The sequence below is a fragment of the Eriocheir sinensis genome, chromosome 41 (genome assembly GCF_024679095.1).
Source record: "Eriocheir sinensis breed Jianghai 21 chromosome 41, ASM2467909v1, whole genome shotgun sequence".
In the NCBI taxonomy this organism is placed as follows: domain Eukaryota; kingdom Metazoa; phylum Arthropoda; class Malacostraca; order Decapoda; family Varunidae; genus Eriocheir; species Eriocheir sinensis.
Genome location: NC_066549.1, coordinates 8,054,659 through 8,067,561, shown reverse-complemented (window position 1 = coordinate 8,067,561; position 12,903 = coordinate 8,054,659). Strand labels below are relative to the sequence as shown.

General features: G+C 39.8%; 1 protein-coding gene across 8 annotated transcripts in view; it reads right to left on the bottom strand.

Annotated features, from left to right (window-relative positions):
* The window catches only part of LOC127009615 (zinc finger MYM-type protein 4-like), a 58,001-nt gene extending 46,921 nt beyond the window's left edge, over positions 1-11,080 (bottom strand). For 3 of the 8 annotated variants that reach the window (XM_050882837.1, XM_050882838.1, XM_050882844.1), the window contains exons 1-4: positions 10,636-10,696; positions 5,727-7,357; positions 4,057-4,155; positions 157-394 (exon numbers count right to left, since the gene is read on the bottom strand). In XM_050882837.1, coding sequence (XP_050738794.1) covers positions 157-394; positions 4,057-4,155; positions 5,727-7,357; positions 10,636-10,693 — 2,026 coding nt within the window. In that variant the 5' untranslated portion in view covers positions 10,694-10,696. The other 5 variants (XM_050882840.1, XM_050882841.1, XM_050882839.1 and 2 more) reach the window with 5 other exon arrangements.
* Positions 11,081-12,903: the final 1,823 nt, after the last annotated feature.

Below are 12,903 nucleotides of genomic sequence, written 5' to 3'. Positions count from 1 at the left end.
GGTTAAAAGCCAAGTTGAATGGTCATGCTTACATTAAAGAGCACTCTATTAAGCACCTACATGTCTAAACTATCTTCTACTTCCTTCACTTTAACAAAGCCTCTTATAAGCTGATCTGACTGAGTTTTCCATCCATCCACAAAAACCAGAACTTACTTAGACAATTCTTTGAGCAGAATTCCCTTGTCTCCCAGGAGTACTGCCCATCACGAGTCAAGTTCGCAAGGTCTGACCCACACATGCCACACAGCTTCTCAAAGATTAGACGGGGCTTTTCCAATACATGGTTGGACGCTAAAGAAGTAGTCCACTGTGAGCGGCAGAATGGAGAACAAAGAAAGCCCCAAGGTCCACTTACACCCTTCTTCACAATCCGGAACTCGCACTGGACAGTCTGTGAAAAATACCCAATGAGATCATTACTATTACAAAATACCAGTAGCAGGAAATTCACATGGAATGAAATATCAGTTGAGAAAAGATGAGAAAGGATGGTGCAAGAGTAATGGGTAAAAGCTGAAAAAAAGGAACAGCAACACATGAACATAAAATATTAAGGGGAGTGTTACTTAGTGTGTGACGCTTATTTTTCCCCGATCCACACAATTTCTGGTGTTTTGTACTTTAGTACCTAAAACATCACAGGTATCTACATTTCAATGAGATACACTCATTAGTTTATGAGAAAAAATAAAATATGCACTGTAAATTTCCAAAAATGGCACCGGTATTATTTGAAATTTCTTAATTATTTCCAAACTGATTGTTTTGAAAACCAGTTTACAAAGTCTATATACATATAGTTTTCTTTTCCCAAAAATAGATTTTTGATAAAACAATTCATATAAGAATAAGACTGAATACATATGGATAACAATTTATTTATTGAGAAAAAGTTCTACCGAGATATGAACAATTGTTTTTTTTTTTTTTTTTAATCTGTCTTTGGCAAAAAAAAAAAAAAAAATGTCATGTTGCAGGAAGAGGCCAGGGTGGTGGAGGCGTACAGCGTGAGGCAAAATTGAGAGGCAAGGCCGAGCGAGGTGATGACAACATGCAATGGTGACTCCTTTGACTCATCTTCATGGCTCTTTCTCTTCTCCTCCATCTTCTTTGCTGCTTTTCACAGTACAAGCACCTTCTTTGAATGGTGACCCATTGCTTTCAAACTTTCAGAAGGGCAGAAAAAGACAAGAAAATGTGACTGAATGGTGGGCAGCTGAACAAACATCCACCTCCTGTGACGTCTCAGGAGACACTGACTCAATGAGGAATGAGGATTGAGGCTCTGCCTGTCTCTCTGAGTAGTGTTACCATATGAACATCTATAAAAATGCCAAAAAATACCAAACGTGATTTTGGAAGTTTTTTTACTTACTAGTAAAAAAACTGTTCCAAAATCACGATTCTAAAACGCAAGTGGCCTAGCGCCCTTTAAATGTTTGCTAGCAAAAGCTATTTTAAGTATTAAGGAATAATGGTATCAACTTCCCATTTTCATAGAATACACCAGACATTTTAAGGGTAACAGAAGTGTTAATAACTGGAAATCAATCAAGAGAAAATAATGAGAATAAATAGTTAAATCAGTATGCAGGCACTGTGTCCTAGATTCAAGTCTTGCCTGCCACTACAAGCTGACAATATTCAATTATCGCTGAGTGGCCTATATGACAACCCACTTGCTGCCCTGGTGACAACCTAGCAACCCAGACTCTAGCAAAACTCTCTCTAGACTCTAGAGAATCAAGTGGAGCTCTGGGGGCCAGCATGAGCCGAGCAAGAATGGTGCTACAGGTAACTCTCGATTTACGCGAGTTTGGTTTACGCGTTTTTGAAATAACGCGGGGTCCTAAATCCAAATAAATGTTTAATTTAGGCGTTTTTTTCACTTATACGCGATATTTTATGGCGTGGCCACCAGATGTCTCACGCAACTGGACTCACACGGCCACACAGCTGAGCTCAGTCCTTCCCACGCGCCACTTGAACAACAATACAGTACCTACGCTGCCACGCTACTCAACAATAGGGGTGGGCAGGTACCGGTACCAGTACCGGTACTAACGGTACCAGCAATACGGTACGGTACTGGTACCAGACTGCTCGGTACCGGTACCAATACTAGCCAACCCCTCATGGTGTCCCTCATTTCTTCCTCACACGAGAGGGGCTGAGAATGAGTGCCCGAGTGGATATCTCGGTTCTGGTGGCACGCGGCATGCAGCTGTTTGTTGTGTGGGTGTGGTTGTGTGGTTTGTAAATAATGCAAATGGCGGCCGGGCTGGGATTGCGTGAAATAACTCCTTGTACAAGACTCATGATGTACAGTTTTTGATATCATATTCACCCCATTATTCTCACTAATATTAATAATTAATAATGAACACATGGACATTTTTTTCTAACATGATTTTTTATGTAGCTTGTACTGCTCCTTAGTCATACAATCTTAAGCCACCTGTGACATCAAGATCAAGATCATACAAATGGCGCCCCACGGAAAAACGGGATAACAGCAAGGCATGGACGATCTTCCACCGATTTAGTCTTTGTATAGTAGTTATTAGATCGCCCTGTATTATATGGTAACATATTATAGGACAGCTACGGACAATGAAGGATTATAAACAATAATAAAGGTAAGTTTGCCGTTGTTATTGGATAAGACGAAAAACGGACCCTTAAAAACAAACCCAAAGAAGAAAAAAATAATTAAAAATTTGTACATTCAGCGTATAACGCGCAGGGCTAAACTTTCAGGCATTTTTTATGCGAAAAAAATGCGCGCTATACGCCGAAAATTACGGTATTTATTTTTCGACAGAGACCTACCTCTTGTTTGATTTACATTGTTTTTGAATTACGCGACCTCTTCAAGAACGCAACACTCGCGTAAATCGAGAGTTATCTGTACTATAAAACTGTTGACTGCATCACTAAAGAGTTGAGGAAGACCAACTGGCCCCATCATAAAAGCCTAGCAGCACTAAATGGTAACACCTCACAAAAAAATAATAAAAAAATAAATAAATAAATAAAAATCATACATTTTCAAGTCACTCAGCTGCCAGACAGCTAACTTTACCTCTGATTACTGACATCTGTGCGGCATGCAGGCTGGTGGCAGTCCAAGAAGAGGCTAAAACTAGTGTCCATACTGGTCTATAATCTGATGGTTCTTCTTTACTTCAACCTTTTTAAATTACAATTTTTAGAACATTCATTAATTTATTTATTTAGTTATTTTCTATTTTTTTACATTTTGGCCAATGGCAGCAGTAGGCTTTCTAGATGGGTTCTTATGGTTGGCCCCAGCCCGTTGTGGCGTAAGCAAGTGTTTCTAGCGGTGCAATCTTGCTTGGCTCATGCTGCCCCCCAAGAGCTCATCATTGACCCTCTCTTTTAGAGAAAGAATCTAGAGTCCAGGTTGATATGTGGTCTTCTGGACAGTATGTGGGTAGTCTTTGGCCACTAGGCGGTGACTGAAAAATCCCAGCTTGTGGCACCGGATGACGCAAACCCACATCCTCCTGGACGCGGCGTCATCATGCAAACCACTCAGCAACCACCTCCCCAAATATTATATATTGGTTCGATCAGTTGATGGCTATGCTCTGTTAGGCAGTCCTGAAACCCCATCCGGGCCAGTTGGCTTTCTTTCCTTCAGAGTCCTAATATCTCCTATATCTCTTCTCCATTCACTTTCATTTCACCTGTCCCTGCTCTGTTTCTTCCTCTTTGTGGACTTCTAATATCTGATTCCTTCATAAACAGTTTTTGGAAGTTTTCACTCTATATCACACTCATTTCTTTCAACTCTTTACATACTATATTATTCATTTTTAAATGGGTTACTATTTTTTTATCTATAATATGCTAGTGTTAGTGTGTGCATGAGTGTCTTAAATCAATTCAGTACAAGCTTCTTTGGTACCTCTCTCATGTTAAGTAACATCCTACTGTACCATTAAAGCATTGATCAACAAACCTAAACCATTACTGTTGAGATGCTAGTTAAAACAAGTACTATAAAACCTGTTAGTGAAAACCTACCTTAAAACAAAAGTGACATTCTCTCTTCATAGTCAAAATGCTTCGTAAGATATGATATATGTGACGAGGAGGGCCACACTCTTTGCCCTTTGCAGTCTGCTGTAAAAGAGAAACAAATTTAAACATCGGGGTTAAATATAAACCACACTAGATGAAGCAATTATCTAAACAATTATGGGTGCAGCAGGATGTTTTTTGATGAGACACAAATTAAGACTGCAGGACTCTTAAATGCTGTAGGACACTGAAGATAAAGTTAGCTAAATATGAATTTCTGTCAACATATTCTACAGTAAATTAGGAGTTAAGAAAATGTGACAAGAAAATTTTGTTAAAATCTAACTGAAAGTTCAACAGCATTTAGCCCCTAAAGGACAGGTGAAGGAATTTTCCAATCTACCTTTCCCAAGCTTTATAAGTTGTTGCAAGGATTTATTTGTCAACATGCCTCCCAGGTCTATAGTATTTCCACGTGAAACTGGGCAATGGGGTAGTGGTGGTTGCACCCCTGCTCCGCACACGCACCTTGCCACACACTCTCAACACCTCTCGCTTCCTCTCATATGTCAGCTATTTACTACCTTTAAATGAATTTAATTAAGTAATTGGATAATCCAATAAGGTCATATAGCGTTAAGATTGTTTCGTTTTTAGGACGATAAAGATTTTGGAGAGAGAGAGAGAGAGAGAGAGAGAGAGAGAGAGAGAGAGAGAGAGAGAGAGAGAGAGAGAGAGAGAGACAAAGAAAATCATGATTACAGTCACACAACTCACCTCCTTTAAGACACATCAGCGGATTGAAGAGGTTAAGGGTAGCAAGGGAGAAATGAAGAGAATTAATAATGTAAATGTGAGGTTTGAAAAATGGTGGCTCATTTAGCAACTGTAATGCCTAAACCTGAACTTGAAAACATGAAGTGAGGGAATGTGGAAGAGGAAAAGCAGTGCAAAAGGAGGAAATATAGGATGGCAAATTTAGGTAAACTCAATAGATGTATGTGGCATGGCATCACATTGACCCTTAAGCCCATAGCAGGTAACAACCCATTACCCTAGAACATTATGCCGGTGTAACATTCTGGTTAACACAGCTTACCCTCCCCAGGTTTCTCAAGGTATCCATCTATCAACCAGCCCAAAAGAGAGGATAAACAGCTGGGTGGGCGGGTGGGCTGTGTGTCAGCTGCCCAGACCGGGAGTTTAACCCAGGGCCATAGATTCATAGCTGGGCATGCTAACCCCTCCACCACAGTTATTATAATAGATCTTCAATTTTGTGGAATATTAGGGAGGAGAGGTTGTCCAAAAAAACTGCAAGTCCAAGCCTCCCACATGAAATTAGAAAATTCATGTCTAAGTATTAGCAAGATATTTATGAAACTGATGCCACTACTACCATACCTACCTACCCCAACTTGCCAGTGTAATGCCTGTTTAAATGGTGAGGACCCTTGCCTGTCTTTTTGTCTTTTTATCTAACTTCCTTCCAAAATTTTAATTGGCTTTTCCTTTGCATTACTAGGAAAAATACACCCAGCAAATAATATGACAAATTTCTACAACATACAAGAAAAGATCTTACTAACCAAGATCTGTGTCTTCTCTGAGGAAATACTAATACTGTGTTTTGTCCATATAACATATGCAAAGAAAAATCTTGAAGTACTCACAGAAATAGCACCGCTATGTTGTATCTTTGGGCTTGCTGATTCATTACTTTCAGAGTCCTTTTCCTCTGATGGCTTGTCCCTCTCCTCTGATGGCTTGTCCCTTTCCTCTGATGGCTTGCCATCTTTTCCAGATGTACTTTTTCCATCACCCTTAGAGGACACCACCACACAATTCATATCACCATCAGCCACTTCTGGTTTACTATTCTGAGCCTCAGTGGTGGACTCTGAGGTCTTACCCTCACCCTCAGCTGCACGAGCCTTGACACTTGGCTCTCCACTGCTTTCCCCTTCTTGACTATTTTCACTTTTTTCATTGACCTTGTTGGGGTCTTCAGGACTCATGGGCTCAATAAGTGTGGTTACTGAAGAGATCTGAATACTAGAAAAAGAGTCACGGTCTTCATCAACAGTGAGCCCAGTGATGCAATCCTCACCCCCTACCACATTTGAGATTCTCAACTGAAGGCCATCCATTTCATCTGACCCAATTATTACACCATGCTCCACAATTTCTCCTATTGCTGGAATGTCTGGGTGTGATGTGGATACAACAGGATTTGCAGGTGGATCTTCCCCACCACTAATGTCTACAAGTGAAGCCAATGATCTCAACTTAATTCTCTTGCCATCACTGTTGGTTGCATTATCATCAACCAAATTTGATACATTGTCATCAGTTTGGTATGGGCTCCCTCCTTGACTTTCCCCAACAACTTCATCTTCATTTTCCAAGTCAACAAGCATAGCTGGTTGCTTCTGAACTGGAAGTTCAACGATATCTTCACCCTCATCTGGCTTACTCTTACTACTCTCAACTACAACCTCTGCAATAGAAACTACCTCTGAAGCAGTGCCATCCTCTAAATGTTCAGAGGAATTTGGTTTCTTACTCTTTTTCTCTTGTCTATTGGCTTGCTCTAATGTCTTAGATTTGTTCAAATTAGTTTCTGAAGAGCTACTGTCTTCATTTGTCTTCGATGAGGTGCAAATCTCTTCACTGTCAGATTCTTCCAGGCTATTCATCTCCACAGCTACTGCTTCCAATGCATTAGATTCAGATTCCTTGTTTGTCTTCTCTTGTTCACTTGAGTTAGCAAGAGGATTTACAGAATCTTCTTTTTCAAATTCATGACTTTCACTACTTGTTGGATCACTTGTTTCCTTATCTAATACATTACTTTCATTGTTTGAATTTTCAGAATGGGAAGGGAACTCTTCATCCATTATCACTACAGCCATATTTGCTGCTTCACATTCTTCACTACTGTCAACACTACTTGAACATAGTTTATCTCCATTAGTTTCTTTGTGCACCTCACTGGTATCTCCTGCAAGTGCATCCCATTCCATCACATCAGACTCTTCCAAAGTATCTTGAGTGAGCAATGTTGGAACATCAACAATATCTTCTTCCACTGCTTCCACTGGCTTCTCTTGTGATTTAGAATTCATGTCCCCAGCCTCTTCCATAGTTTGTGGTTGTTCCTCATCAGGCATTGAAATAAATTCTTCAGGCTGGGAATTACTTCCTTCTGGATTAGATGTGCCTTCATCATCTGCCTTTGAGTTGATGTCTTGCGTTGAGTCAACCTCTACACTCCCTGCTTGGTCCATATTGGCAAGGCGATCTGTCAAAAAAAATAAAGATATAGTTGAATCATATCAGGTGCTTTATTGATGATGACATTACTTACTGCATATCAACACTTTAATACTATGACAGTTTCATCACAATTCCTACATATTCAAAATGTGACAGTCCAGTGAAGTAAGGGGCAGACATCCGACATTTATGATGATGTGCAGTGTGTTGTTTAAACCCCTGATACTTGCTTTGATCACACTTACTGATGCCACACGATGTCTCACAACCCTTAAAAGGCTTGATGTGACCAAAGGAATTCAAGTTAGAAATGGATGCAATGAATCATCCATTCTCCCATAAAACTAGTATGTGTCCAAAATAACAAAACCTCGTCCAATGGATAAAACTATTTTTTGTGTAATCTTCAGGAGTCTTTAATCTGCCTGACAATAATTTCCATTAGCATTCCACATTTTTCTTATATTCAGAACCCTCCAAATCAACCTTATCTTAAAGTCTTAAACTAAATAACTCGCCAATAACTACATCTGCTTGGGGGAGAAGAAGCCAATTTGTGGTAAAACTTAAAAACTGAGAATTTAAACCAAGAAAGCCTCTGAAACTGAGTGTTTACCTGATGGCTCAACCAGTTACCCTTTATTGTCTTACTCTTTTCTTGTTTACTAGAGCAATCATGCCAAGCTGAATGGGAACTAAAAACCGAGCATTCACACCTACATGCCCACCAGGAAAGCCTCTGGAACCAAGTTTACATGCTGGGTCAACCAGTTGTTACCCTTTCCCATGTTACTGTTGTACTAAGTAATTAAATATCTTATTGTGGTAAACTTCCAGTGTTACACTAACTTCACTAAGAGTTGCCAGTTCCTGCCAATCACACCTGCGGCACGCTACCACATGTCGCCACTACACATGACGAAACAGGTTACAATTAAATATAAAAATCTAAGAAATCAAATGAAAACTAACCCCTAATATGAGGGGCTATGTCCCATATGACCCCCCCACCTGCTACAGGGGGCTTTGTCCCATCAACCCCCTTATATTTTAATTAACAAAAGAGAAGTCAGAAACAGGTAATTTGCAATAGAAATGGTATCAAGAAATGTTGAAGAGCACATCGAGATCTATGAGAAAAAACAATTAATCACATGAGTGAAGGACTGGAGTAATACCCTTATTGTTGCCTTGAACAAGCAGGCCAAGCTAAAAGGTAAAATCTAAACGCCTATACAACCTAGATGACAAACAAGAACCTAAGTGTAGTGCCTCAACCAGTTAACTTCAACAGTCTTCATCTTACTATCTCATTGTTTGTTACAAGCACACCAAGCTGAATGAGAAAACTTAAAAGTTGACCAATTCAACCTACATGATAACAAGGAAAGTCTCCAGAGTCAAGTGTTCATATAATGGATCAAACAGGTACCCTTTACTGTCTTACTACCATGCAAGTCAAAATGAATGGGATAATTTAAAAGCCAAGAATTTATACCTACGCGACCACCATAAAAGAACTCAAGATTCAAGTGTTAAAATAATGGCTCAATCAGTTAACCCTTACTGTCTTCCTATCTTAGTGTTTACTAAAAGCCAAACACTTAAATTTTTTTTTTTTTTTTTTTTTTTTTACAGCAAAGGAAACTGCTCAATGAAACAATAATGAAGAAAAAGCCTGCTAATCACTTCTCCTATTAAAAGCGTTCAGAGGAGTGGCTGAAAGATACCATAGGTCAATTTCGGGAGGAGAGGTGTTCTGACACCCTCCCCTTAAAAGAGTTCAAGTCGTAGGCAGGAGGAAATACAGATGAAGGAAGATTGTTCCAGTTTACCTGCGTGAGAGATGAAAGAGTGAAGATGATGGTTAACTCGTGCGTATGGGATTTGGACAGTAAAGAGATGAGCTTGAGTAGAAAGTCGTGTGCAGCGAGGCCGCAGGAGGGGGGGAGGCATGCAGTTAGCAAGTTCAGAAGAGCAGTCAGCGTGAAAATATCGATGGAAGATAGAGAGGCAACATGGCGGCGGAATTTACAGAGATAGAAGACTATCAGTAAGAGGAGGAGAGCTGACGAGACGAAGAGCTTTAGACTCCACTCTGTCCAAGAGAGCTGTGTGAGTGGAGCCCCCCCACATGTGAGATGCATACTCCATACGAGGGCGGACAAGGCCCCTGTATATGGATAGCAACTGTGCAGGGGAGAAGAACTGGCGGAGACGATACAGAACCCCTAACCTTGAGGAAGCTGATTTAGTGAGGAAAGAGATGTGAAGTTTCCATTTAAGATTTTGAGTTAAGGATAGACCAAGGATGTTTAGTGTTGAAGAAGGTGACAGCTGAGTGTTGTTGAAGAATAGGGGATAAGTGTTTGAAAGATTGTGTTGAGTTGATAGCTGGAGAAATTGGGTTTTTGAGGCACTGAAGGACACAAGGTTCCTTTAACCCCAATCAAAAATGATAGCAAAAACTGAGGTTAAGCGTTCTGCAGCCTCCAGTCTGGAATCTTGTAGTTCCTACCTTGGCCTTTACATGCTGTCATTGTTTACTAACTCAAGCAAGCAAAGCTGAATGATAAAATTTAAAAGCACAGAATTTCAACCAACATGACCACCAGGAAACCCTCTGGAACCGAATGTTTAGATAATGGTTCAAACAGCTGCCCTTCCCCTTTGATGACACACTGTCTGTGTGGTTTCACTTTGGAATACTCTTCCTACTCATTTGGCAGAAGAACCCAACCTTGGTGCTTGCAAAAGTGGACTTAGGGATTTCCTGGGTGCTGCTTTATTTGACTACTGTTAATTGGTTGCCAATCTTGTCATCTTATAACTTTGTACTTAGGCTCATAGCACACTTTCCAGTCTTTTTTTTATATAAACAATGTTTCTGGCAGTGGTTTCTAAAGACTGGTGTGCTAGCCTTATGGGGTTCCCCCAGGGGGAGCCCAACCATGTAAGAACCCACCAGTGATAATAACTAATAATGATATGTGATGCTGGAGACTCCTCTTGACTCACCACCTCCCTCAGAAGCGGAGTGTTTAGATACTGGCTCAACCAGTTACCCTTTGCTGTCTTCCTCTCCTATTGTTTACTAGTCAGGCAACCCAAGATGAATGGAAAATTTAAAAGCCGAGCACGTACACCTACATGACCACCAGGAAACCCTCTGGAACCGAATGTTTATATAATGGCTCAACCAGTTACCCTTCACCCTTGATGACACGCTACCCACCAGCGATCCGGAGGCGAGGAGTAACTAATAATGCTGAAAACTTATGCTGGAGACTACTCTCGACTCACCGCCTCCCTCCCGCCTCCAGCAAACCCCACCGCGGCGCCCAAACATATACATATACATACACATTTCTAGTAGTTAAAGGCATTTCCAGATATAGTTTTATAATCCTCGTGCTAGTTTATCAAAGCCTCTGTATCTCAAGTGTAAATAAAGACTCTGGAGGTCGCGTTTTACCTCGTTTTTTGGCCTTTAGAAATTAATGATGTGTGAAGCACCATCAGCGTTTGTATGAGTGCCGATCATGGTCAAAGGGCCGCCAAATTCAAACCTTTGTGTAATTCCTTGATTGTATGCACCAGATCACGTGTATACCTTCACTACATTAAACTTACTAACATGTCACGGCGGAGGAGTGGTAATAAAGTGATGATAGAGCAATATTTTCCCTCCGAGGCGGCGATTCACGGGGCGCGTGGGGACCGCAGTCACTGTGGTGCGGCAGTGATGCCAACCCAGTGCTGACCCTTCAAGACCAAGGACAGGAAAAAGACAAGATTTTCCATATATATCTCTTTCAGGAGTCTTGTTTCTTGTTTTATTCTTCCTTATTGATACCCCCCTTACGTTCTTCCCATTTCTCTTTCTCTCTCTCCATCCAAAGACAAGAAACTGACAGAACTCCCTCCCGTTATATTCTCTCTATCTCAAACCATGGACAATAAAAAGATAAGATTTCTCCTATATATCTCTTTCAGGAATCTTGTTTCTTGTTTTATTCATTCTTATTGATCCCTTCCTTACGTTCTTCCCATTCCCGGCCTCTTTCTATCCCTCTCCATCCATGCAAAGACAAGAAACTGATAGAACTTATAATTCCTCCTGTTATACCTATTCTCTCTATCTCAAACCATAGACAGACAAGATTTCTCCTATATATCTCTTTCAGGAGTCTTGTTTCTTGTTTTATTCTTCCTTATATTGATACCCCCCTTACGTTCTTCCCATTTCTCTTTCTCTCCATCCAAAGACAAGAAACTGAAAGAACTTCCTCCCGTTACATTCTCTCTATATCTGAAACCATGGACAATGAAAAGACAGGATTTCTCTTATATATCTCTTTCAGGAGTCTTCTTTCTTGTTTTATTCTTCCTTAATTATTGATACCCCCCTTATGTACGTTCTTCCCATTTCTCTTTCGCTCTCCATTCAAAGACAATTAAGAAACTGACAGAACTTCCTCCCGGTACATTCTCTCTATCTCAAACCAAAAAGACAAGATTTCTCCTATATATCTCTTTCAGGAGTCTTGTTTCTTGTTTTATTCTTCCTTAAATTGATCCCTAATTCCTTACGTTCTTCCCATTCCTTTTCTCTCTCTATCCATCCAAAGACAAGAAACTGACAGAACTTCCTCCCGTTATATTTTCTCTATCCACCTCGATTTCCAACCAAGAACAAGAAAATGACAAGATTTTCCATATATATCTCTTTCAGGAGCCTTGTTTCTTGTTCTTATTTTTCCTTATTGATCCTTAATTCCCTCACGTTCTTCACAGTCCTTTTTCTCCAACCAAAGACAAGAAATTTCAAAACAGACTTCCCAGAATATATCTTTTCCAGCAGCCTTTTTTTTTTCTTGTTCTAGTTTTCCAAATTGTTAAATCCTTCCTTTTGTTCTTCCTATTCCTTTCTTCCAATGACCTGTGCAAGAAAGTCGATCTCTACAACCAATGACAAGAAAAAGACAGCTATATAATAGGCTATATATAGCTTCCGAGGATCTCTTATAATATAATCATTGATTCTTCACAGGAGACTTGTTTTCAGTTTCTTCCATTGCATCCTTTTAACTCTTTCTCCCGCCAGCAAGTTTTTAAGCAGTATTTTCCGCCAAAGTATTCATTTTGGTCTTTGATATGTGCTTGTAAATGTGATAATTTGATATGAAAATTAACCTGATACGAGTTTTCCGTTGATTAATAAGTAACGTGTTCCATATATTAATTATCACCCGAGAGAAGAAAGATAAGAGAAGATAAAATAAGACCACAAATTCCTACCAAGAGCATTATATATATACAACCAATAAAAAAAGAACTCGGCAATAAAAAAAGGAGTAGCATAAAAAGAAAAGTGTAACAGTGGAAAACAAACAAAAGGACAGAAAAGGTAAATGGAAAAGGAAAAGACGAAAGTAGAATAATGGAAGCAAAAGCCTACAGAAAAAAAACAGATTGATTGATTGATTGATTGAGTAGTGAAATATTTAAATACAAAGAAATACCAAGGAGAACCTATAAAAAGCGATACAGAGCAAAACAGCCCAAAAG